The sequence below is a fragment of the Tyto alba genome, unplaced genomic scaffold (assembly GCF_018691265.1).
Source record: "Tyto alba isolate M040663 unplaced genomic scaffold, T.alba_DEE_v4.0 Super-Scaffold_19, whole genome shotgun sequence".
In the NCBI taxonomy this organism is placed as follows: domain Eukaryota; kingdom Metazoa; phylum Chordata; class Aves; order Strigiformes; family Tytonidae; genus Tyto; species Tyto alba.
In genome coordinates, this window is record NW_024881281.1 from 11,026,063 (window position 1) to 11,052,831 (window position 26,769).

Consider the following 26,769-nt stretch of genomic DNA (forward strand, 5'->3'; position numbering starts at 1 on the left):
ATCTAAAATATGCTATAACCCATTCAAACACACTATACCTGTATCAACAAAGTTATCTGCACCTGTCTACAGATACACAGAGAAGGCTGCACAGGGCTTCAGCAAATATTTTGGCAAACATTTCCATAGTGGTTTAAACTACTGGTGCCCTACAGCCTGCTCTGCGGTTGTGTTCGAGACAGCTGGTGTGGTGAAGTGGAGAGAGTGGAGTGTAGGACTGTGTGTAGCCATGCAGTGTTTACCCTTAGTCCAAATGTGCCTTCATCAGTGTCAGTGATTTAAGTAGCGATGCTGGATTTTGTATTGCTGAAGTTGAAGTGTGGACACACACAGTCCCTCCTGCCAGCTCTATTATTGTAGCAGGATTTTATAAGAGAGGAGAGAAGGCACCAGCAAGGCCCATGTCAGTCACCACACATTCATCAGACCTCAACCAGTACAGCCCAACGTGATCCAGCAGCAGGGTCAACAAGGATAACGGGACCCCAGAGAGAACTCTTGTTTTTCACTCTGTTCATGAGATTATACTTTTCTTTAAAAAAACTAAAATAACAACAGAGGCTTCTGCTTTTTGAGGCTGTTTTGCATGTAACTATTTCATGTAGTAGTAGTTTTCAAAACAACAGACCATGCTAGCAGTAGCATCTCATGCATTCAACTTCCTAATCTTGAGAAGACCAGTTCATTAACATCAGTAAGGTGAGTCACATCAAATCTGCAGGACTGGGACATTTATCTCATTTTCTTCCTCTGAGGAAGAAGCAGATCATATATCCTATAAATTCTAATGACTGCAATGCCCACTTGCCAAGAGAAGGAGGGCGTGTAAAATTCATTGTCCCATGTGTGTTGTATGAAATGGTGTAGCCAAAAGATTTCCATGTTAAGGCTTAAACAGCAGTGCTCATTTTGGAGTGTTTTATTAATCCAACCACTGTAAAGGCTCAATGTGTCCCTGTCAGAACTGTCTTTGGAGTTATTTAGAAGAACATGATACCCAAGAAGACCGAGCAGTCTTTGTGCAAACAATGGACCAGACAGCTGAAGAGATGCCACAGGATTTCAGAGAACCACCAAATGTTTGCAGATCCTCAATCTGAGCGAGCCCACCCTTCTGTTTAATCCAGGTAGGATTGCTGGAAGCTCCAAAAGCAAAGCTCGAGGCTTTCCTCCAGGTGGGACTCTTCAGTGATTGGTGAGCTTTCTCTGGGGCTCTACCTGTGCCTCTGTATCCAGAGGTGGACCAACCCAAATATTTGTTAATACAAGTTTAAATACCACATTTTAGGTCAGTGGGTACACCCAGCTAGTCCAACTGTTTCTCATCTGTTCATCCAATCCCTATGAATCCTTTTATTCCCTATTTTCCCTGATTCCTCCTAGGTGTTACAGCGGTCCCTCTGTTTGCTTCTTTATTAGAATGCCTTTTCCAATATTTTATGCTTCTATACTACCTTTCATTGGAGGAAGAGCCCTTCAGTAGAGCCAGAAGAGAAGAAATTATCTCAGATTTACAGGCTGGGAAAACCCAGAGAGATCTCCTGATTTGCCTGGGGATATGCAAGTCAACAATAGTGGAAGGTAAAAACAAATATGTATCTCATATATCTCTATAACTTTTTTTTTGCCAAAACTTATATTTTCTTTGCTTATTCATCACACCTTTAAAAATATCAAAAAGCTATTGATCTTTGAAAAATAGCTGAAGACAAACACCTGTTGCAAAATGAGTATTACTTATCAGGTAAAAAGAACAAATGAACTCATTTTCTGTAGAATCTCTGTTTTACTCTCAAAAATGTTTGCTGCTGAGATATGCTTTCCTGCCCTGCTCTTTGACCATTCATGCAGCATTAAGAAGCGCCCTTCTCATCTTGAGACCACAGGAGGTTTCACATTATGTTGTTAACCTCCTTCAGATCATCTCTTCCATGCACAATCTGAGTTACATTTACATGCAGACATAATGTCATTCAGCCTACTTTACCACTTACATCTCTCTTGTTGCTATGGGGAACACTGATAAGGAGCAAATTAGCTAATATTTGAGGAGGAATGTGAAAGCCACTATTTGGTGGATTTGTGTGTAATAGGCAGTGACATTTTATTTGGCATTTGTCCTCACCTAGCTGAGCTCCTTCCACTGCAGCTTCTAGCTAAATTCTGTGTAGTCAAAACATGCTCTTCCCAAAGGATTTAGAAGCTTGGATATGTAACTGTATCTGACCCTGGGGAATTTTTACAATTCTCATGAGAAGAGGGACTGCTTTAGAAGTGCTTTTGCTGGCATGGAAGTGCAAAGAGCACCATCCAGTGTCTAATCAGAGTAAATACACAAAAACTCGATGGCGTTGGTACAAAGGCATCTCTGCACATCTCATAGTCAAGCTACAGCTGGTGGGGTGCGTGATGATCTAAATAAAAAGAGGCTACAGTCAGTTATAGAAGGAACTTCTATGGGAAGATTGGCAAAGTTGTCAACCTTTCAGGAAGACCTGAGACAACTTGGCAGATTACATCTTTTAAAGAAAAGCTGTATTCTGAGTTTGAGTTATTGACGATTGAGGGAGCAAAAGACAGAAGCAGAATGAAGTGGAGGTGGCCATAGATGGGGCTGGACAAGGAGAGTATGCAAATTAAATCCGAGGAGGGACAAAGCTACGGCAGAGAGAAAAAACTGGGCCATATCCTTATCGTGTAATCCTTCCCCTTTGTAGAGTGGAATCTGCAAAAAGGGGCTAGGAAATTTCACTGACAGCTGAAAAAATAAGGGAGAAGTTACTTCAGTTTCCACTGCTGAGTCTTAACAGCCTTGTATTGCTTAACAAATGTAGGTAGTCCTGGATTGCAAGAAGGAAAATTATTTGGAAAAAGATTTTGCACAGAAGTGTGCAATATGTAGTAATTCTTATTACATATGGCTGCAGGCTTTTTGTGGGCTACAGAGAATGAACTGACAGGAGAACAAGGAGTCCATGTGGCTAAAAATGGGCAGAGGCAAAAATTAATATTATCTGCAAAGAAGTGATACCCAAATAGATGTCCAAGAAAAAGCATTAAACTTTTCCATGGACTAGTAGTTGTGCAACAATCTGTGGAAACTCTAGGTAAAGAAGGAAACAGGAATGTTTGGTATATTATGAACAGGATATTTATTAATCAAAGATGCAGAGTGCTCCAGTTTAGCCCGATGTCTGTAGTAACATATCACTAATTTATCCTCCCTAGGATCAGACTTTGGGCTGGTATAATGTAGAAATGCTGTAATCCAAGACAGCTCCTCTGTTGCGTTCAGCATTCCCAGGAACAACTTAGCATGTGTTTGCTCTTACTCTTTTTATATTGAACTTGCAGAGCAGAACTCAATTCTTTGATTAATATTAAGCAGTGTTTTGTTTGTGCCCTGTGGTAGAAGTGCCCAGATGGAGTGGTTTGAATACTGAAAACACGAGAAACTTTTAATGTTCTATGGAGCTCTGTTAAAGTTGTCTGAATAGAACATCTGGTATCAAATCTTCAGATAAATCAGTTTCTTCAAGTATTTGGACCTGCTCTGGGTCTGTACTTTGTTCCAGCTTTACATTCCCTCTCTTGCTTCCCTGTTTCTAGCGCCAATAGATGATAGTTTATGGCCTGGTGCAACCCATTAAAGTCCCTTTGTTGGGGCTTGGCAATTAGTTGAGAAGAAAGAGTATAAAAATCACTTTGGCATCTGTGGGGTTGAAATGCCAACACTGACTTAAGATCTCCCTGAAAGGCTTTTTATCTGTCCTCAAGGTGATGGAGAAAGAAGGAAGAGTGATCAACCAGAGGCTTAGGGAAGATACTGCCTGATGTGCCTGCAGAGTGTAACCCTGTTGGAGAGTTTTTGTCTGTATAAAACGTCTTTGACCCCCGTAGGGACCCAGTGTGGATACATCCATGCGAGACCTCCCTGCCAGGGGAAGTGAATGGTATCCCACTGCTCAGCACTGACAGGTCCTGCTGCCAGTCCTGCTTTATGTGCAAGGAAAACTCCTGCAGAGTTGAAGAGCAAGAAGGAGAAATGGGAGCTGTTGTCATGTTGTATGACTGCTGCCACACAACAGATGGAAGTGCCTGTACTGAAGAGGTCCACAGCCCCAGTCTTCCAAAACACACACCACTGCTGGGCACAGTGAGGAAGGGCAGGCTCACATGGCTTTCACTTCCATAACTGAGACAGCAGAGGCGAATCGAGGGCTGATGCATACAGACCACCTAATTTAGAGGTGTTTGAGGTTAACTCCTTTCACTTTAGGAAGTGTTTCAGCTAAGAAGGGCTGAGCATACAGAGCTCCCATTACCCTTCCTGGGACTTAGGGCACTTGGCTCCACTCTTGGGCAGATTTTCAGATGTTTTCAGATAGGTGTTGCGAGTCGCCCAAATTTACCTGTGCAGAGGTGCTGACTCTGGGAGCTATTAAAGAAGCCATTAAAGAGCATCAAATGAGAATTCCTAAATTGCATTCAGAATACTGTAAAGCAACTGTTTCACCTCTAGTAACCAAGAAAAATGTCTCACAATGTAACATTTTATGTTATTGATAAGATACTTTGAGTTATATTCCTCGTCTTGCTATGTTTAAAGGACTGATTTTCTTCTGTCTTGTTTTCAGGCTTGATATGTCAAGCAAACTTCAGTGGAGTTATTCTTGCCTCACACTAATGGTAACAGGAAAGAGAAGCAAGTTATTCATGTTTAATGTTATTTTGTGCCAGATGTTTTGCTGGTAAAAATCCATAGCTCCACAGGCACCAATTTCTTCAGGATCTGGAATGTCTGGCCCAATTTCTTTCTCCATTCTGGACAGTCTGTGAAGGAAACTGCTTTATTTTGCAATATTGAATATTCATGCTGGGAAGTTATAAGCAAAAACAAAATAATGAGAGACAGGATCTCTAATAAGCTTCCTGTCACATGAGGCTCTGGTTCTCTTGAATGTGATTTTAAGATGTGGTTGCTGACTTGTTTCCAAAATGTTTGTTGAGTGGTGATTAGATTGTGTCATGCTGATGTTATCTCTGTGATCTCATTCAATACAAGTAGTTCTGCAAACAGTGAAATCTTTTTTCCTATGGATTTATACATTGGCTTGTGTTTCGGCATGGATCCTCTGATATTTAATGGGGATTGAGTTAATTTTAGCCTGTTTGTTCAATGAGAGATGAATAATCTGTCTTCTTTACTTGGCCATTTACTTTCACAAAACTTGCAGGAATTAAATATCTCAGAGTTGTAAAATCTGAGTGGGAATTATGAACCAGTTTCAAAGTTATTTGGGGCCAACTCATGTAAACATACATGAAAACGAGTCTCATTTTCTTACAAAAGCAAAAGGTAAGTATATTTTTCTTTAATATTTTCTCATTGTCTATCACCTGCTTCATTCTATTATGTTTTATTTGTGATCAATCATATAAGATATGCTTTATTTGTAAAGCTGTATGAAATATGGGAATTTTTTTGCCACATTGAATTCATATTAGAACATCATTAATTTATACTTGTTATGGGCCACACAAGAGATTACATTATTTTTTTAGTGTCCTTGCTGGAGCATGGGAAAGAGGTGACATGCATTTTAATTTACATGTTGGCACAGAGAAAAGAACAGATTGTTTTTCCTTTAGAATTAGACCTCACCAGTTTGGAAAGGAACAAAAGAAACCTAGAATTGAAAATGACCTTTTGGGGTTGTTGAGTCCAGTATTCTGCTTCTGCAGTGAGCCAAGTTCCCATTTTTTTTCATAAATAGATTGTGCTATTCAAAAATAGGCTCCTTCCTCCTTGTCATGTCTCCTATCCTCCCAGTTTCCTACTTTATTTGGGCACTTGCTCCAGAATTTCCTTCTTTTGATAGGGAGAAACCTTCCAATTTCCATGGCCAGTTTATGCATGTTCCAGGAATGTCCCTTAGGTTGTTTAGTTCTTTTCTAGACCAACTAAACTGAAACTGTGCACATGCTGTGCTGTGCCAAGTCCAGTAAAGGAGGCAGGAGATAGTCTTCATAGCCTGCCCTTCACTTATTTCCCTCATACTTTAGCCGTTAGGAGCAAATTCTTCAGGCATTTTTCGTGATATGTCACATTAAGCAAAGAGAAAGTTCCTGTGGATCATAGATAATTTGAGGAACTAGTCAAGTGAGAAGAGTGGTAGGAAGGTTGGCAGTAGTCTCAGTTCAGTGACTATAGGAGGATGATCTGTTGCACGGCCTAAGAGGGGGTCATATGAAAATTAAGGATACCATGAAAAAAAGTGGGGAAATCGTAACCATTTTAACTTGTTTGTACTAAATAAGAGGCCTGAAGTCTTTCCCTGTTCCTTCTATGTTCATCTTTCAAATGTGGATAACATCCAGTCAAGGCTTTGTGTAGTTTGACAGGGGTTTCTTGGGTTCTGACCTGGGAACCTGTAAGCTTCCTTGAGTTTCATGTGAAGGGTCAGGGTTCTGTACGTTCAGCAAAGCTAACTTTTCTTTCATGTCCTTCTTAGTGACAATAAAAGTCCACCTTCATTTTATTAATTTTACTTTTATAACACATCTGATTAACCTTATAATCATCTCTCTGATTAATAACCCTACTAGCTGTTCAAACTCTCTGCTTATTATTTACATTGGAAATGTAACTTTTGCTTCATCTAGATTAAGAAATGGTTATAGAGGTATTACAAAATGTCAGCAGGATTTAAGAAAAAATCTTTTAAAAAATGACAGTTGCTTCTTTCAAGCCTCCTTCATACATTTTAAGTTACAAAAAGTAAAGAAAAATGACACCTGTCCAATTTTCTGCTTACATCTTGAGAACAGTTCTGTAAGCAAGACAACTCTGGAAGTATCTCAATGTCTTTTTAATCTTCTGCAAGTTTAATTTAGTTTGCTTGATGTAAATGAACAATTAATTTGAAAATGAAAAGCATGAAGACGGGGGGGCAATAATTCAAGAGGTAGAAGAAGTAGATGAGACAGAAGTAGATTAGACAAAATTTAATGTGTTCAGCTTCACTTGTGCCGATGTAAAAGGTGGCATCTGTTTATGGTTAAAGAGGAGCTATCATGTGGAAGCAGAGCAAGAACTAGAGATCAGGGCTCACTCATCTATTGCATAGTAGCCAGATTTCTTCATTATATTTAATAATGGCACATTAAGCCCTTGGATCTGTGAAGGGTCCCAAGAAAGATGGCAATGGCAATTTTAAACCCAAATTTTAGGCCTGTGGTTGTTCTTGCTGCAGAGCTTTCCTTTAGGAGACCTTGTCAGCTAGAACCAGTGTCTGTGTTATGAAGTGACCCACATTTCGGTGCTAAGCAGCCATGCTTGGATGCTGGGTGCAGGGGCCTGCTTCAGATTCTTTAGATGTGAATGATTTCTGAACAATGCTCATCCTGGTCCCCAAGAAAACATATCAGCAGCCAAAGATAACTGGAGTGGAATCTGGCTAAACTCATCATCTTCCACATTGGTCCCCTTCCTCCTCCGAGCCTCACCCTGTCCCAGGGGTCTGCAAGGGTGTGTGTGGCAGGCAGCCATCACCCAGGAATCTCCCCTGTGCCTGGCAGATTAAGACTGGGAGGGATCTTTCCTGTTTTCTGGCCCTTTTCAGGACTGACAAAAGGAAGCCAGACATAGCCTGGAACTTATGCCAAAGTCTTCCAAGTCTTTGTTAACTGGCAGGATAATGGATATTGGCCAGTGGTGTCTGGGTGTAAAAGAAAAAGGAAATCAGATGGAGTCTCAAGAGTCTAACAGGAACTGCAGATGGTTGGGGATGAATGTCCTGAATTCTTTTTTTTTGGTATATTAAATTTTAATAAACGATGTAACAAAGAGCAATCCACAGCCACATAGTTTATGCTCATGTCACCAGAACAGAAGCATACACTCATTTCTGCTCCCCACACAAGTGCTGTTAGTGGTTGCTTTGCTGTGTTATTCCACCTTCATACCCGACTTTGTTATCCTGGCTGTAAGGATGTACTGTTACCGGTGTATCAGCTTGATTATCTCTACCTGTCCCTTCTTAAGACATTGACCATTTTCAGCCACATCTGATAGAATGAGAGAAATCTCGAAGTCAGGAAATTCCTAAAAAAATCATTACTATAGGTAGCCATGTCTGTATAGAGAATAAGGTAGGAAGACCCTTCGAAGACAACAGAAAATCTATACTTAAGACACAAGTCTGTTGGAAACTGGGCTTCAACAGCACTTAGCAAAAAATTATTATCTAATACTACTAGGTTTTTCTGGAATTGGCAACTGAATTATTTAGTAATGAAAACTGCATGTGTATCTCTGGCTTCTGTGGGTTCATGGTATAGAAAACCGTAGGAGCATCTGTAGGGATCACAGCTGCCCAACTTTGTGTCATGGTCCCTGTGTCTTAACAGGACATAGAAATTCCCATTTAGCTGAGTAGAGAAGAAGACATGGAGTGGCAAGTTTTAGCTTTTATTGCTAATACTTTGTAAAATAACCTTTATGGTCTGAAGATTCAGACCTGTGCAGATCTGTGTGACCTAAGATTTATTACACCACTACCATATTTGTACATCTCACTCCAGTTCCTGGATATGAAAGAAATGAAAGGTCCAAAAGTTCAGCTTTATGTTAATAGATCCAGATATACCCAATATTTAACTTCCCTGGACAGAGGAACTGCATCAAAGGCTGGCTTGTCCTGTTATGTTGTGAAGGTGTCAGCACTGTGTGCTGCAAAGCTTCACATAACCTTGGGGAAAAAATAGAAAAAAAAGCCAAGTGTATGCTCAATGGAAAACAGATGGAGTTTTCATTAGATATTACTTTTAATGATCTGCTTTAAAAATAAAGATACACCATTCTGAGCAGAAGAAGGCCTCCTAATAGTTTTGTTTAGGTCCCAGGCTCATTATCTTAGCTACAGATAAGCGAGACTGCAAGATCTTTGTATCGTTAGGAGTTCCAGTCAAACTTGCCTACCATTATTACAATTCCAAACACAGCAAAACAATTTTGGAGCCTTAACAATATTTTTCCCTAAGATGTATCTTTATTTAATGATTTAGAGTTATTATTATGGGCCTGGCAGTTGGTTGCTCAGTTTCTGTAGTATTACCATTTAAGCTAGATCAGAATAAAAATCCAGGAATATTCATTGCAGGGCAGACCTTTTGCTTCTTTGAGGGCCTGGTCTTCAGTCAGCTTTGGTGTGACTCCTCCACATGGTCTTAGTGGCTGTGAGGGGTGACCCCAGCAGTCTAGAAAGCCTAAAGATCCTTCCTAAAAAGATGAACCCTGCAATGTGTGCCTGTAGGTATTAAATCAACTTTTGACAAGTAAAGAACAATGCAGTCCCAGGGTTTTAGGAATAGATGGTTGCTGCCAAACCACAATAAATGCTTTTGTCTGGAACTCATGGAACAGTAACATAGCAATGGAGGGTGTACCCTTGTCTGTTCTTCCCTCTGAGCAAATTCTCAGAGACATGTTACCAGGATTCAGATAGATTTCATGGAACTAGTAGAGAAATAGGCTTTCATTTCCTTACAAAGGGAGGAAGACACAATGGAACTCAGCAAAACATATGGCATTTTTTTTGTTCCTGTCTGAGAGTTATGCAAGCAAAACCCATTGCCATCCTCAGGCAGTACTCTCTAAAGTGAGACTCGTGAGAAGATTTACGTTACGTTTCTTTTGTTATGAGGTGACAAAAGTGCTTTACTTCCTCTGCATATGTATAAATACAACCCGTGTCTTCAACTCATCTCCAGATGGAGAGCATGAATCAGAATCCAAGCTTCTCAAAGTTCAAGGAAGTTTGGAGCTGATGTTCTAGTTCACTGTTACCTCTGTAGAAAATACCCACATAATTTAAAAATACCTTCATGAATAAAAAAGAAATAAGCCTCTTGTTTTCATAAAAGAAGAACTAGAAGAATCCAGTCCATTGACACTCTATCACAAACTGTTAATTAAGCACCATTCTGAAACCAAGTAGCTTTTTCCCAACTCTGTTAGAAAACTTTGATTTTCAGGGTAGAGTTATTAATGACTAGTTTGTTCACATATATTATTGTGCCAAAACTATCTTTTAGTTTAGATTATACACAAATAGAGCGCGAGCCTGAATATTAGGTTTCTCCTGCTTTTGTCTCTTTCGGGGTAAAAAAAAAAAAAAAAAAGAGAGCTTGAATATAAGGTCACCTTGTATTCAAGATCAAATTATTTCCTCCTGCAATTCAAGGGTGGGGGGATGGGGCGAGAATAAGCAAAAGGAGCAGATGATAAGAGAGTATTTTATATTTAGGTTTGTATAACTTAGAATGGTCCAGCCTTTTAGCAACAGCATCCCTGCTCTGATTTCTCCTGTTAGAGCCAAGTAAATACTTGTTTCTTTTTTTGTGATACATTTGCAGAAATAAAGCACGTGCCCTCTCTCCTGATGTTGCTAGAGTGAAAAAACCAAACACTTCTGATACAATTGTTTCTTTCTTCTTCAGCAATTCAGGTGGCCTTGTTCTGATTCAGTGTAGCTTTCTGAGCATGGGTGACCAAACCTGTACACCGTTTGTTCAAAGCCAGTTCCATCAGGCGAGAGGCTTCCAGATACTATTGTTTGTCAAGAGGACTGATTTTCTGAGGTGAATTCTCAGCAAATTCTAAGCAGGTGCCTTTACAAGATATCTAGTTATATAAACCTCAGTCAATCAAGGGGGAATCTTGTCCTAATAACATCGGATGGGTCAATGCAAAAATGTACACCTGAACTGACAACAGGCCTGCTTCGTACATGTGAATTAACCCTCTGAACTGCTGGGAGTAGGAGCTCATGGTATCTTTTATTCACAAGTGTGATAGTGTCTGTGTGTGCATGAAGAGTGCTGACTAAAGCTATGTGTGTTAAAGTGTTTCTAGAATCTCGAGAAAGGCAACTTCTCAAGAATGTAAGTTGATCTTTTGGTCAATCTTCGGTGCACCACTGAAGTATTCCACCAGTGAAGACTTCTGGAGAAGTGGTAAGAAGCAATACTCACAAGTGGCCTCCAGAGCAAGGTACTCCTGTTGAAAAGTTGAGTCATTTAAGATATGATTTTAAGACGTCCTGGATACCTTCTAGAAGTTGCTTCCTAAAGTGTCTGCACATCAGCACCCTACATATTTTAAACTGAGCATGCAAAACCACTGGATGGGCACTCTTAAATGTGGTGGCCTACGTGACTCCCTTGTAGTCACTTGGAAGCGCAATAATAGAAATAGGAACGTAGGACTTCTTATGTCTATTGTGTCCATTAGAACAATACTGCTGAGAGCAACTGAGACCAAAGGCCTGGCCTTCAAAATATATTACTTGAAAGGAAAGCTGCATTTTTTTGGTAAGGTCCAAATGTATTTCATTCAGCTGTGCTGCTACTCCCAAAGTTTGGTTGTAAACAAGTATGACTTTTACCCTGGAAGCCACACATCTGGATTTCAGTGCCTGTAACTGTTTTCATCATCACAAGTAGTTATTGGCTTCATAATGTTCTGCATGTGCAGAAAACAGCTTGTAGGAGGTAACCTGAGCAAACTTTTATAATTGAAGAGCTTAAATGTCTTAAATCACCAGTCTGCAAGGTAGCCACAGCCATTAAATTTCTATATATGACCCTGAAGTCTTAAAATACTGCATTTCTAGCCCTGAAGAGTTCTTCTGATTCAGACTGCTCCCTATCAAATTTCCATGCTGCCTCTTTGCCAGATAGGTCAACTGTCCAAAGCAATGATGTACGGACTACTTTCATGGGAGATGAGTGTGAACTTGAGTAGAGCTCACCTTTAGCTCTAAACCTTTTTGTAGCTATACAACAAAACTTTGAAAATAATTTCTGTATACCATAAATATAGTGATGTAAGCTGTCAGGCTTATCAATACTTAATGGCAAGTGACCAAATAATGTTGCACCTGAATAACTTCTGTTTAAGTAACAGGTCGTTTTCTCACCAGCCAGTTGGCATATCCTGGAGTCTTTGGATTCTGCACCGTATTTGAATTAATATTTAAAATGTTCCAAGCTCCTGATTCCTGCCTCAATCCCCCAAGCCATGACAATGCAGGTGATGACAGAAAAGCCACTGGAACAAATAACCACTGAATTCCAGTATGGACAAGGAACCACAGAAAGGGTCAAGGAACTTGGAGGCTTCCAATTTGTGCACAGTTGATGCAACGCACGGGCCTGGGGGTACATGGCTGCTGACCTAGAAGGGGACATGAACTGCTCACCCTGAGGGACTGGGGATACAGGATACAGAGAAGGCTACATTTGTTTGGAGGAATTGACAGACTTCACTGGTTCTCTGCCTTCCCTTTCACTTCTTGGAAATGTCACCCCAAAAGCCTTTCCAAACTTCCAAGCACAGCGGTAAGGTCCTTAGTGGGGAAGCATAAAGTAGAGTGCTTTTGCTGCAAATTTCCTATTACCTTCTGCTTGTAGATTGTTCCTACTCCTAGTTAAACCTGTGGCTTGCCAACTGACTTCCGAGTAACCACAAGGCTGATTGCCTCATGTTCCCAGTTTCCTTTACACTTGTCTGGGCTGTTCTTTGCTCTCACAAGCAGAAGTATGGACGGAGCCATAGAACAGTCACTTACTAAGCATATCGCTTCAAGCAAACAAATAGGACTGTGCCCCCCAGTCTGAGTAACGCCGTGACATGGCGTTGTTTGAAGCTCTGCAGTCTTCCTGATAGCACAGGAAAGGCTCACTGTAGAGGCCAGAGACAGAGACGTGTGTTCATCTGGCATTCTCCTACCCCTCTTCTAACTGGGTGTCTCTGTTCACCTGTTTCATAAATCATTAATAATGATACTTCTGAATAAATACTTTCTCTGTATATTCTCCAATACTAATGATTCATTTTGCACGGGTCTACACATTTACTCTGTTCTTCAGCAGTCACAGAAATTAACCTCTTGGCCAGATTTTATGAATGATGTTCTACATTTATTACATATGATGACCTTTCTGGATGACATAAAGTCTAGGGATCTCTCTTTGGTCCTAACAGTATTTTTCTTCTCCAGCAAAGAATGTGTTACAGTATATAGATACCTGCAATTTACATCCTTTTTTTTTGAGTTCAAAGTAAGATCATGATTAACGTTTTACACAAAGCAAGGTGGTGAATAGGAGAGTTCATTGACTTTTCAACCCTGGAATCACCCAACACTGGTTTACATTCCAAATAAAATATTTGGGGGGTTTCAGACCAGTCTTTACCAGTGCATATCACAATGTTGCTGTTGGGAAAAACTGAATTTATTAAGGCAGTATATTTTAAAAATTGGCTCCAGCACCACACAGCTGGCAACAGGGAAAAAATAATCTAAGGCAGCATGTAAAAAACTTGTTCTCTAGTTAGACTGTGAATTTTCCAATAACTGCCTCCAATAGACCACCCTATGACACTGATTGCAAACATATAAAGCCTGATTGTTTTGAAAGTCATATAAATAAAATGTAGATGTTGAAATGCCAACCTCCCACTATTTGCCTCCAACCTTTTCTTTTCATCTTTTACTGCTTATTTTGCTTTTTTCTTTCCTGGTGTCCTTCCTCTCACTGATGTTTTCTTTCAGTACCACCCCCTCTTTTCCTCTCAGAACAGAGTGGAGCATTTAGCTTTAATGGCAGAATAGGAGCCAGCAGACAATGAAAAGAAGCTGGGGCAGCAAATTCTGTGAGCACACCAAGCACCCAAGAAAAGAACAGTGCAGGTTATTTGTGTGCCCACACAAATTCATGTGCCAAATGCCTGGTACCAACCTGAGCAAACCAGCATATCACTGGAATACCAATTCTCTGAAGTGTGAGCCTAGCCCAGTATGTTTTGTTGTGTTATTTGTAGTCATTAGTTTTACAACTTGGAAATTTTCTGAGATCTTCTTTTAATCTTCCACCTCCTATGCCTTTGTATTAAATCAACAGAGCTTAAATACGTGGGGAAGTACAAAACACAACTGGGATGAAGAGGCTTTCAGACTCTGGCAATATGTTTGCTAATTTTGAGCGTGATGATGTAGAAGTGCTTCAAACAGTACACGAAAATAACTGAAAGATCTCCTACCTGAAGGCACACTCCAACTGCTCTCTGCTCTCACTGAAGGTCCCCAGACAAAACCCTGGAGAGAGCCCCAACTTCATACTGACGGCCAGGAGAAAAGATGTGTGAACAACTGAGTAGATTTTTGAGGCATCTCTTCTTGTCATCTTGGAAAACAGAGTATTTGTGCAAGAACAGGCTACTTATTACTCGAAAAAGAACTAACTATGAAAACAGGAAAAATAGTAGGCTAATTAACCTAGATGACTGAAAGACCCAGGAAGCTCTCACTTGTCTTGAACTAAAATACATCAAATACTTCCTATTTTGTAACATATTTTTTGAAAAGGATGTTTACTAAAAGACAATGTTTGTGTGAGGACAAGGCTGTTTTAACAAATATACTTGTAAAACAGCTGCAGCTCAACTATAGCTGTATGGCATGAATATGCAGCGAAACAAAATCTGTAAAATTCAGTGCTGTGGGTCATAGTTCTGACAAGCCACTGATCTCACACTTCACAAGGTGAGCTGCAGTACAAGGTGAAATGGGATGCTTCTCAAGGGTTTCTGCAGTTCCTGCTCCCAGTCCTCTCTCCTTTAAATTATCTTCTGAGAAAAAAAAAAAAAAAAAAAAAAAGAAGCATGTGTCAGTATGGATACAGGCTTCTGTTTTTCATTTGTCATTTCTTTGGCTATTTGGGTTGGTGACAAGTTTGTGTCTTGCTGGAGCTAATTAGTGTGAAATGTACTACAAATTTATCATTGTTTTCCTTACTAAAAAATAAGCAAATCGATAAGAGTTCCACAAAACCATAACTTTCCCTTTGAGAACAGAAAGGATGCATTTTTAAAATGTTTTTATTGCCTTATTACTGCATGTTACAAAAAAATGTCTTCCACAGCAAAACACACTAAGAACAGGGATGAGCGCAAACCAAACAAATCAGAAAGTAAATTATCTATGAAACCACTTATTTCAATGCAGCAGGAAACAGTAATACAAGTTGAGAAACAGTTTTTCCTCCTCTGGAGAATGCAGAACTTTTTTTTCTTTACTGAGGCTCCCAACATAGATGAAAATACTGCACTACACTGAGATTTCAATTCTTTTCCTCCCAGAGAGACCTAAACGTCCCCAACAAGACGTTTATTTTGTTGGAGTAGAAGAAAAACCTAGTCCTGAGAAAGGACAACCTACTCTGTCTTGCCAAGGCAATAACTATGCAATGTGCTCTCTTCAGATGCTGGACAGAAAGATAAAGAGAACTTGGAACATAAAAATATGGATTCCACACGACAACTACTTCTCAGATCTCTATTCCAATCAGTTTGTACTGACTTCCAAAAGCATAAGTTCTCCAGGAACACAGCTAGCATGAGCACTTTACTCAGATGCTTCAACAGAACTCCACAAATCTTGTTTTCTGTCAGGCTTTCTTCTCTTAGCACCTCTACAGAAAGGGATTCTGAAGTGATGACCCATACCTTTATCTTTTGGTCCACACTAACATATCAAACAATACATTCCCGTACCTCCAATGCCAAATAAAACCAAACTGCAGCTAAAGTTACCCAAATTCCTGGATGTGCAGCCATCCCTCTGGCACCACAGTTCATCTGATGTCAGCACTCGTTTATAGGCTGAAGTGTTTATAGGCTGGCAAATTCTCATTGTGAGGACCTGCTCACAGGCTAGTATAGCTTACAAAGTGAAAAATCATCTTTCTTCCCTGTTCAGTATTTCTTTTAATGTTACGAGATAATTGACATTTCTTCCCTCTCTCTGCTCTCATTTATTAAGGTGATGATGCTTCTGAAGTACTTCATAAATTCCATCCGAACATCTTCAGGATCTTCTTCTAAGTTGGAATGTATAAGTTTTAGCTTGTTCAGTGGGTAAGCTTTGAAGGTAAATAAAAAATAATTAGGTATATTCCTTTTATAAAAGAAATATTCACAGTCAAGGTCATGGGGCAGCTCATTTTGCAGTCAGTTGGAATTGAGTAGTATCTAGTATTTGATACCCCAGATAACATATAATACATGAAGAAGCAATGCATCATAGCTTGTGAGCATTATGAACAAGCACAATTTGTTTAATCTTGCACTCGTACAAGATTAAATTCTTCAAACATTATCATTAAAGCTTAAAGTACTGGTTTGGGTCTCGCATTCAGTTAGGCAGAATCAAATAATTCAGAACTGAATTGCAGTTTTACTACTGAAGTGATATGACATTCTCTGATTACTTCAAAATTATAGAACAATGTTGTTAGATTAATGTATTAATATATTATATATATTATATATATTATATATGTACTTGTTTGAACACTGGAAACGGTTTCCCAGAGGGACTGTGTGTTCTCATTTGTATAAACTGTGACAAATAATTTTGCAGTATATAAGGTACCTATTACTAATTTTAAGAGGAAGATCATTAGCCTTTTATTTCAAAGGACTCCTGTTCTCTTGATCGATGACAAGCAGGCTTAAATGGCCTCAAAAGTGTCAGTTAACAAAAGAAAAAATTCAGTGTAGGAAACAAACTACTAGTGATGGTGAAATATGGCAGGAGTTCCAGTTCCTGGCTCAGCTGGATATTCACTGTGTGATCTTAGAGAATTCAGTCAAACTTTTCTTGCCTGTACTTTCCCTTCTCTGAAATAGGAATATTGCTTACCTTCTAGATGACCTCTGAAATTCATTATTCCTGTTTTTGCAAAGCACTCCAGTATTCTTTGATTGGCAGATTTAAATGAAAAATGCAAGCCATAAGGTATGAACAATTTCAAAGATACAAAGATGAATAAAAACCTCTGAGTTACAGATCAAATTTTCCATCTTCTTACCCAAGGACAGATTTTCTGTGTCCCCTGCACTACCTGGCTTGTGATGTGCAACTAGGAGACACTGACTATCAAGCAGTGGCTGCTGCTGCACGAAACAGGAGTACCACATTTCAATTTCTTTCAGGTGACTGGGCAGCTCAGGATTGAAGATTATTATTACACCATGAGAGTCCTTTGTCAGAGCCGGCCAGCATGTTTCAAACCTTGAAAAACAAGCACATGGAAAATGGTAAGATCGATAGCTGGAAAACAGAAACATGAACTCAAACTTAAGCCTCTTCTTCTTCTTAAGTTTTCTTCTTCCTTCTTCAAGAACATATTTCAGTCCTTTTTTCTTTATTATAACATTAGTAATCTTGCCAGTGATCTATCATATTCCAAATATTTTGGCTTTCCCATTATGTTAGTTGATTCCATGATTTGCTGACAATGTAGTATTTGGTAAAATACTTATTTAAACCTTTCCCCTAAAAATGGATCTGTCCAGTTCTCAATTGTGTCTTTTGGAAATTAAGGCCTTGGTCATATATATACATTGTTTGAAGTCCACTCACATAATAACTTGAAGGAGATAAAGATGATTACAGAATGGGCCTCTGTCTCCTGTACCTGTAACTGCATTCTAGGAGCTGTGGACCTTACTGTTATACTCAGTCGTTATCCAAAACAAAGTTCAGTGTCAGCTGGGATCATGGCAGAGAGTATCTAGTATCAGATGCTTCATAGCAGAAAGCTATTGAAAAAGATAATGGGGTAAAGAATATTCCTCATCTTAAAAAGACCATTGGTTTTAGGTGGTAAGTATCAATATTTTGTGTAAGCAGAACTATTATGAATTAAGTAACCCGGAAGAAATAGCAACGATGCTGGCTTACTTTTGATCACCACTGCAATCCCACAACTCAAATCGACACCCAGCTCCCTTACTGTTACCATTCAAGTTTGGCTTCTCATATTCCAGGATCCTGTGAAAATAAGAGGATATACAATGTGATATCATTCTACACACCATCACAACCTGAAAGCGGGGTTTCCCGAGGGGCAGGCAGTTGTCAGGGTGTTGGTTCAGTCAGGTTTCACTCACCTTACACCTTGCGTCGGGCTGTAGCTGCCAATCCCCTCTATGCTCTCCGAAACAAAGTTTGCCAACACCGATTTTCCAGACTGGCAGAAAGCAGGAGTGAAAGAAACCGGTAGGAATTAATGTGCCAAAGCCATAACGAAGAGGAGAACACGGTGTTTATGCGAGCACCCCGCTCTCCCTCCAGCTAAGGCTGCTGTGCATGCAGGCCTGCCCCCCCACAGCCCCCACAGCCGCATCCTCGGCTCGGCGGCGCTGCAGGCACGCCGCAGCGGGCCCCGTCTAAGGACTGCGGGCCTCGGGGAGGGCCGTGGAGGGGACGGGGACGGGGACGGGGGGACCCCACGCTCACCTCCCGCGGCCCCACCAGCAGCACCTTCGCCCGCAACATGGCGGGAGGCGCCTCCCGTTGCCTCAGCAACACGCCCGCGCGGGGGCGGGGCAACAAGGGAAAGGGCGCGCTGCGATTGGCGTTGCCGCCGTCTCGTGACCCGCGGGGCCCGGGGCGGGGCTGGCCACCGCCCGGCCGTCGTGAGGGGGCGGCCCGGCCCGGGGGGTCCCGGCGGCCGCTCCCGCACACAGCGGGGCCCGAGGCGCGGGAGGTGGAGGCGGCCTCTCGGGCAGCCCGGGGGTGCGGTTGCCCTGACCGGGCCGGCGGTGCGGCAGCGGCGGGCCCGGGCCCTCTGCGCACGCAGGGCTCCCGCCCGCAGCCCGCGGTGGGGGTTGCTGTGCCTGCACGGCCTCCAGCCTCCACCGGGGCGCCCTGAGGGGGGACCCCCGGATTCTGTGCTCGCCGGGCGGCACGGTTTTCGGGGAGAGGTGTCTCTTTGGCCTTTTTGTCCTCTGGAAAGCAAGAGCCAGGCTAACAGATGCTGAACACGCTTAAAAAATCACACAGTGCTCATACACTGCTCTGGTGTCCCTCACTCGTTTGGCAAGTGCTGTCCTTGCCTGAAGTTTCATTGCTATTTGAACTGCAGATTTTCGTTGAATGGACAATGAAGTAAGCTCTTGAAGTTTCTTAATAAGGCTTGTTAGAGGAAGCAAGAGGCTTTTTAAAATTGCAGCTTCTATGAAAAAAACATCTGGTAGACAGATGTGCTGCTTCAGAGCTCTTTAGTGCCCAGGTACAATAGTTTTAGACAAACTTTCAAATAGGGCCTCTAGGTGCTACCATAATGTAAATGTTTATTACTAGTACTACTAATAAATGTGAACCAGAATTGCTCTGCTCTCACTGAGGGAGGAGAGTCTTTTCTGTCACACTGTAGACTTATTTGCTGTTTCATTCCTCACACAGGGATAGTTTAGGATGGTTCAATGTGGCAGTGGCATCACATCGTTCACACAGTATTTTAAACTTCAGAAACCCCTTTGTCTTCAGGCTGGTGGGACAAAGACAAGGAAAAAACCAGTAGTTGGACCTAGCACTGAATTTGATTCTGCTGTAGCAGATTGGAGGTATATTTTATGTTTGTGAAGATCTATGTGTGTGTGATTCAGGACCAAATTCAGAATGAACTCGTAGGTAATCCTTTCTGCAGCTACGTTGTTGACATTTCATATCTACAAACTTCCAAAGGAAAGACAGAAAGGGTGGCCCAAAGAGAAGAAATCAGGACAGCCTCTCTTATTAGCCAACACATATCGTTAGCTGACACTAGCACATGAAAAGAAATGTGTTATAAAGGGTTCTATTGTGAACAGCAGCACAGAAGAGGAGAAAAAAAAAGAGTAAGAGGTAACTGAAACTGGATAAAACTGGCTGTTTGTGCAGCTGCCCAAAAAGCAATTAGGATTAATTTTTAGATGAAGTGTCAGATAGGGTCTTTGTGTGTTTATATTACCCACTGAAGAGTAAGGAGAGCACAGCTGACTAAGTCTGCAAGTTTTGGATTTATACATGTGATTTAGGGTTTCAAGACACTTTAGAAAGTGGGAATTAAGCTTCCAAGCCACTTAGGGTGACATTTTCAAAGGCATCTAAGTCAAGTACATTTGATGGTATCAGCATCTGCTTTAGGCATATGGGTAAAGTTATGTTAGTTACTGATGTATTATTTGCTGAGAGTACACGTGTACAAATCAGCAAGGCCATTTTGTTTCACTTATTTAAAACTCATTGTTAGACTGCAGCAGAGAGAAAACTTCAGCAGTAAGTGAACTGCTTCCAGACAATACTGGTAATGGTCTGTAATTCTTACATTTATTAGATGGCCGTTTTTTCTACTGTAATGTTTTGGTAGCAAGCAAAAATTACAATCTCCAGATGCTTCTTCATGAACAGATCCTCCTTCTTCCTTCAAAAGCCAAAAACAATTGCAGGCTATCAATAATATTTTAATAAAACAGTTCTTCACTCTAGAAATGTCTATGAGAACTCAAAATTATGAGACATACTGATTTCTGTATCAAGGCATGTGGTACTGGTTGCCTGAATTGCAGATAAGAGGTCTTTGCCTCCTAGCTAGGGGCCCACAGGTTCTACTGGAAGCAGCAGTAAAATGTAGTGCCAGTCACCTTTCAGATAATACTTTAACACTTGCAAATCATTCAGTCTTTTGGAGAGCAGTATTTTAAGTTTGCATTATATTTCATTTAATGTGGCATATAAAAATTTTCCTATGAAAAGAACTCAAAAAATCTTTCATAAGATTTTGTGGCTCAGTACTAGTACTTTGTTTAATGTACTGTAACAATGTTTCCAAACTTTGGAAAACATACCCTAGAGCACTCAAATCAAGTTGTGTGTGAAAATAATGCCTTGGTTGCAAGTACAACCACATGGCAAGACTTACCATGAAAATGAATGCTCTGCCTGTTTGTTGTGCATTGCATGACATTTACTGTGTGTGTGCAGAAACAACTTTCTCGTGGGCACAGGCAGAGACCTGCATTACATCCTCTGTTTATTCATACTGGTTCATTTGGGGGCAAGGCATAGAGTACAAAAATTGAAAGGAAGAAACACCTATTTTTGTGCACTGAAGCCTGTTATGAAAAATTAATGAGAATGTCAATATTGTTGTGAACTTGAAGGTTGGTACTTAAGAAGCTCAGGGAAGGTTATGTCTCTCAGGTTCAAAGCCTAGTTGATTAATTAAGTGGGGAAGGTTTGTATGAAGTGTAGCTGTCCTCTGGATAAAGTTTTGGTAGAGCTGTGAATAAGGACCAGATGGAAACAGGACATTAAGGTGCACTGACAGAGGTGCAGTGGAGCACTGCTCTTTATCATGAATTGTTTTACTTAAAAATGGCTAGAAAGGAGGGGTAAGCACTCAGTCTTGCTTTCTCAGAAAACCTATTCTGGAATAAACAGAAAAAGCTCATGCAAAACCTGTTGCTTGGATCATGCCAACAGGTTGTCAAGGACTACAGCTCTGATTTATTTGCGGTCTCAAAGTCATTCCCAGAGAAGATGAGGAACATTATTTCCATTTTATAGATGGAGAAACAAAAGAATTAAAAGCTTAAACGACTTGCCTGAGGAACCCACCTGGCTGACAGCAGATCTAGGATTAATTAAAATGCCTCTAAGTGTCGGTGCAGGCTGTGGCCAGTCACAGAGAAAGCAGGGAGGCAGACAACTCAGCGGTCAATGTATTTTCCTGACCAGTGGACATGAGCTCAGTAGCACCTTAGGCAGCCTGGTTCTCCCTATGCACCTTCATCAAAGTCAGCTGAAGTTCCCAAGGGATGAATTTGTCTTGCTCCTTTTATGAGCGACGTATAAACAAAACACAAGGAGCATCAGTCTACCTCCACAACCCTCCCAAGAAAACACACCAAAGTGCTCTGATTTTTGAGTCATGATATGTGAATCCAGAAGCATGATTTAGTTTCTACAGTTTAAATCATAAGGTACAGCTGCAGATGATGACTCTGTGTCGTGGTTTAGGCCTGGTTGGCAGCCAACCACAATGCAGCAGCTCTCTCTCCCTTCCCCTCCAGCAATGAGAAGGGACAGAGAGCCAGGCTTCGGGTTTGAGATAGGACTGGGATGGGGAAAAATTCCCCTTTATGATCATGAGCAAAAGGCAGCCTCGTTAGGGGAAGAAAACAAAGAACATACATTTATTACAGACACTAACAACACATAACAGAGTAGGACAGTGAGAAGCATTGCCACATCTTGAGAACACCTTCCCCCCACCCCTCCCTTCTTCCCGGGCTCAGCTCTGCTCCCGATATCTCTACCTCCTCCCCCAGTGGCACAGGGGCAGGGAATGGGGGGTGCAGTCAGCGCTGCCACTTCCTTCATGTTCGGTGAGGGGAGTGTCCGGAACTTGTTCCTCCTGCTCCATCATGGTCCCCCTCTCACAGGAGACAGTCCTCCACAAACTTTCTCCGACATGAGTTCTTCCCATGGGCCGCAGCGTTCCCCACACTGCTCCGTCATGGGTCACTAACTTTCTCCAACTGGATTCTCTCCCACGGCTGCAGCCCTTCCCGAGCTCCCCCGCATGCTGCAATCCTCCCAGCGCTGAATTACAGCAGCGGGGCTGCCTTTTCCCATGAGACCCCGGCCTTCTTCGGGCACAGAACCTTGATCAGGCGAGCAGGAGCCACAGGCCACAAATCAATGTCTGATCCACCGTAGATCTTCATGGGTGGCGGGGGGGGCCGCCCTGCCATCTCACCACAGGATACAGGGGGGTCTCTGCTCTGGCACACCTCCCCCCTCCTTTCTTCCTCCGTTCCTCCACTGACCTTGGTGTTCACGCAGCTGCAGCAACTCCTCCTCACAAGTCCGTCTGCCCGTCACCACGTCCCTTCTTAAATACGTTATCGCAGAGGCGCAGCCGATTGGCTCAATTTCCCAAACAGAAGTGGAGCTGGCTTGGAGCTGGGGGAGCTTCGAGAAGCTTCTCACAGGGGGCCGCCCCGATAGCCCCCTCCCCTGCCACCAAAAAACTCCACCATTCACTCAACCCAGGACACTCTGATAGATGTTTTGGTTATCCTAAAGCTGTTGCTCTGATCCCATTCTGTGGAGCAACAGTAACACCTAGTGGCTAAACATCCCAGCCCATCGCCTCCTTTCTTCCCTTCCCTTCAAGAAGTACGAGTTGGAGGGGACGTGGTGTGATTGACAGTTTTGACTCACAAGGCCAACACTTAGGATCTCCAGGGATTTGCCATTTTCCTTTCAACCCCCCACCATGTTCTGTTTCCTATTAAAAGTGGTAGATGAAATATGAAACTCTTCCTCCCACCTCCCAACCCCCTTCACTTTTCTGGCTCATGGAGGAGGTTGTTCCAGTCCATCTTGATCTGTAGGTGGGTGGGCTGTGAGTGGCTGAGCCTACTGCTTCCAGCTTGGAGCACTCAGATTTCTGTAAGGAATCCAAGCTTTTTTCTTTTTTTTTTTTTTTTTTTTTTTTTTTTCTGTCTGAAAAGGATCAAGCACATCATCTGATGGAGGTTGGTGACCTCAGTGCATTTGATAATGTGGTGTTAACTTGCCTGCATTAAGGCAGACCAAACTGATCTGTTCCAAGAAGTCCCATTTCTTAAGATGTGGTATGCAGGACTGTTTGCCATGATCTACTGGGACTGCTAATTCATCAGAGAGGGACCCCCTAGAAAAATAGCATCTGAGAGGAAAGAACCCACAGATGTTTATTGTGTTAGCAGGAGAGCCCTTCAGAAGGTCTTCTTTCCCCCTTACAGGGGAAAGTTTCAATTTTTCCATGGAAAAAAAGCATTAAGCAAAAGTATTTCTGCTAAAGCCCAGATCATTTGCATTTGTAAATAGAGCTTCAACTCTTTGTGGGAATTACAGTACTGAGAAATTATGGTCTCATCATATTCATGCTGTCTAATTTTAGGCTTCTGGTTTAGGTATTCTGAATTACCCATTGGAAGCATCTATTTAAGAGAGTCTTCACTGCCTGTTGACAAAGCCTGGAATCTTAATTTATGCTATGGATGCATGCTTTTCTACATATGACATAAACTTGTACCACCACCCACTCAAAGAAGTAGTATCGCCTCCATTCATGTTCCCAGTTTTCTGTCTAGCTTCCTCCCAATTACCTGTTTAGATGGAACTGATTCATTTGAAAAGTAGTCCAATGTGTCTGGGGAAAAAAAAAGAAATCAGCTCCCTGAACCTGTTCACTGCATAACTGCACAAAAACCTGGTGCTAGCAGAAAGAAGGTAGTGAGGAGCAATGGGGATGTGGCCAAGTGGGACAAGGATGGGACCATTTATTTCGGCTACTTTGTCGATGTACACTGAATTAAAGCACACATATAGTCATACCATTAGTCAGCTATCTTAAATTTGGTGTTCTTGAGACCTGTTTGTGAGAGCAGTCAAAGGGAAATACAGCCTGATTGTGAGAACTGACAAATATTGTGCCGAGCACCCTTTACTCTTAGAAAAGAGCATGACAGCTCTGTTGGGCTAGGTGGAAAACATTTCCTTATGTTTAGTAAAAAGGGTTTCATAGGTGGTAGATTAGAAGGTACTGAAACAAGACAATCAAAGGATAATTACTATTTGTGATTCACATGGGCTCATGGAACCTTTTCTATTAGACCCGTATGCTTTTTGTTTCGAATATAAAATTTCAAAGCAAGTTTTGTTTCTTACTGACAGCTGTGGTGTCTGCCACCCCTGTTGCTCTGGGAAGAGCCTGCATTTATTAACACTGTCTGATCTATTTATTCACTCAAGGCCAGACCCTCAATGACTTCATAGAAAGCAAGCAAAAAAGTGTGTACTGTCTTTAGAAGGACTGCCATGCGGTCCTATAGGAGAGGAGATCCTACCGACAGGAAGATTTTGTTTTCTCTCATTTTCATTCTCTGATTTGACTTATATGTTACTTTGGAGTTTACGGCCAAACATGGGAGTTCCTTAACCCCGTGGTCCTTCCAGGCATTATGTTTCATTTCTGCTAACATCCTGGGCCAAATCAGCTGTCTTTTCAGATGTCTCACATTCATTTTCATTTAAGGCTCAATTACCTCTTGGCAGTATGCAGTTAGAGACAAAAGATTTATACCAGTAATTAGTATGTTTTGAGGAGTCTGGAACAAGAGCTCAAATCCTTGCTCCTTTGCTTAGGTACCTGGATAAGTGATGAATGCTCAGCTCTATGCCCTCAACTTAAAAATCTGTAGCCTTAATAATTCTGCCTCAATTCCCTTTGAAATCTGGGAAAAGTAGTACAGGAGTTTCCAATGCTTAACTCACTTGCAAACTCCTCATTTGAAAAGTCCTTCTTAATGTCTTATGGCTACAAATACACATGTGTGAGACTGGCACTTTGATTGTACGTGACCTGCCACTGCAGGCTTGCTACAGTTGAAGATCCTTGCATTTCTGCAGGTAGGGGTAGAGTTCGAAGCAGTGCGTTGTACTATATATTTTAAACACCATGAACAATGTCTTGGAAATATAAAAATCAAAGTAGACTGACTATTATAAAAGAGTCCCTATTTAGTACAGATTGTTGATCATGTAGTATTAACTGGTTCATTATTTTATTGTTGTTCAATAATTTGAAAATGTAAATCTTCTACTTTTTGCTTGACTAGTGATGTCTTGAGCTAGGTTATGAAAATACTATGCTTCACCTAAGTACAGATTGTTACAGTTTTCATCTTAATTAGCAAGCTCCAGATTTAGATGGATTAATACATTCACTCTTTCTTTCTTTTGCTGTAGGAGTTCAGAAGTATAATCTGTCATTTGTGAGAACATAAAGAATGGGACTGGAAGCATTCCAAACTCTTTACTGTAAGTGTTCAAAGATTTAATGGAGTCATCAGTCATAAAATCTTTAATTTGAACTAGACCTTTATATTCTTCATTCTTAAATTCACTATTTTTACATCCAGGGGATTTCCTGTTATCCAAGTATGTACGGAGGCCCTTTATTTCCCTCTGTGTGTGTTTTTTAATTCAAATCAAATGTAGATGTCAGTGGTTGATTGCACTTAACCTCCTTAGGTTCATATTTCTTATTTAATTGCATTACATTTTAAGGTTTAAGGCTATATATTTACTGCTGTTAATAGCACACCATATTTTAATGAAGCTGTTATCTTCTGCAAATATATACAGAACAATGGAGATTGATTATACAGGATCTTTCAAAGAAACCGTATCTCAAAGCTATTTAAAATTAATAAACACAGTGGAGCGTTTCAGTTAATGTAGTTCTTTACCTAACACAGCTTCAAAACTAAGGAAATGAATGGTTGGGTTATCAAGACTGTTTGCTCTCCTCTTCCCCAGCCAGAGGCTGCACCTCCGTAGGTTGCTTTCCATAACTGCGGTGTGCCAGGGCACATGTTACAAGCCGTGGTTGTTCTCAGAGATGCTCCAGAATTGCAACACTGCTTTTTCCAAAGTCCACTCACCTCCTCTGTAAGCTGGCCAGACTCTCTCTCTGCCCGACCTACAGCTTAGCTCTGTAAATCTATTGTCAGTCAGTTCAGGGAGGGCTCAGAACATGGAAAATAATTATCTAATTTTATTGAAACATCTGAAAAAAAGGCAAGTATTACCTAGAGATCATGTACAGAAAATCTGGGACAAATCTACTGTGCTCTGCTAGAAAGCCAGCCAGCTGAACACCTGTTTTCAATGCAAAATAGTGCATCACCCTACAGCTGGGGCACTGCACCAGGTTCTTCACAACAATCTTAAATACTCCAGATATGAATTGAGCCAAAAAATGTTTTGTTGTGAGCCACTTCTTTCCAGGCACACAGTGAGGCTGATAGTC

The 26,769-nt window shown here is 41.3% G+C and overlaps 1 protein-coding gene and 2 long non-coding RNA genes across 5 annotated transcripts; 2 read left to right on the forward strand and 1 right to left on the reverse strand.

Annotated features, from left to right (window-relative positions):
* The first annotated feature begins 963 nt into the window (after positions 1 to 963).
* On the forward strand, positions 964 to 5,278 carry LOC116964437. Of its 2 annotated transcripts, none has more exons than XR_006165220.1 (3): positions 964 to 1,127; positions 1,384 to 1,581; positions 4,638 to 5,278. It is a non-coding gene; the product is annotated as an uncharacterized LOC116964437 (long non-coding RNA). The 2 variants fall into 2 exon arrangements; XR_004408751.2 differs by having other exon boundaries at positions 1,420 to 1,581.
* Positions 5,279 to 6,739: 1,461 nt separating this feature from the next.
* On the forward strand, positions 6,740 to 12,877 carry LOC116964436. The gene is made up of 2 exons (XR_004408750.2): positions 6,740 to 11,019; positions 11,988 to 12,877. It is a non-coding gene; the product is annotated as an uncharacterized LOC116964436 (long non-coding RNA).
* Positions 12,878 to 14,929: 2,052 nt separating this feature from the next.
* On the reverse strand, positions 14,930 to 18,457 carry IFT22 (intraflagellar transport 22). Of its 2 annotated transcripts, none has more exons than XM_033004056.2 (5): positions 18,375 to 18,457; positions 18,026 to 18,105; positions 17,817 to 17,906; positions 16,942 to 17,144; positions 14,930 to 15,990 (listed from the first exon to the last, which is right to left on the reverse strand). In XM_033004056.2, exons 1-5 carry the CDS (start codon positions 18,411 to 18,413, stop codon positions 15,842 to 15,844), a joined length of 561 nt encoding a protein of 186 aa, XP_032859947.1. In that variant the 5' UTR covers positions 18,414 to 18,457; the 3' UTR covers positions 14,930 to 15,841. The 2 variants fall into 2 exon arrangements, with proteins under 2 accessions (XP_032859947.1, XP_032859948.1); XM_033004057.2 differs by having other exon boundaries at positions 16,975 to 17,144; positions 18,375 to 18,444.
* Positions 18,458 to 26,769: the final 8,312 nt, after the last annotated feature.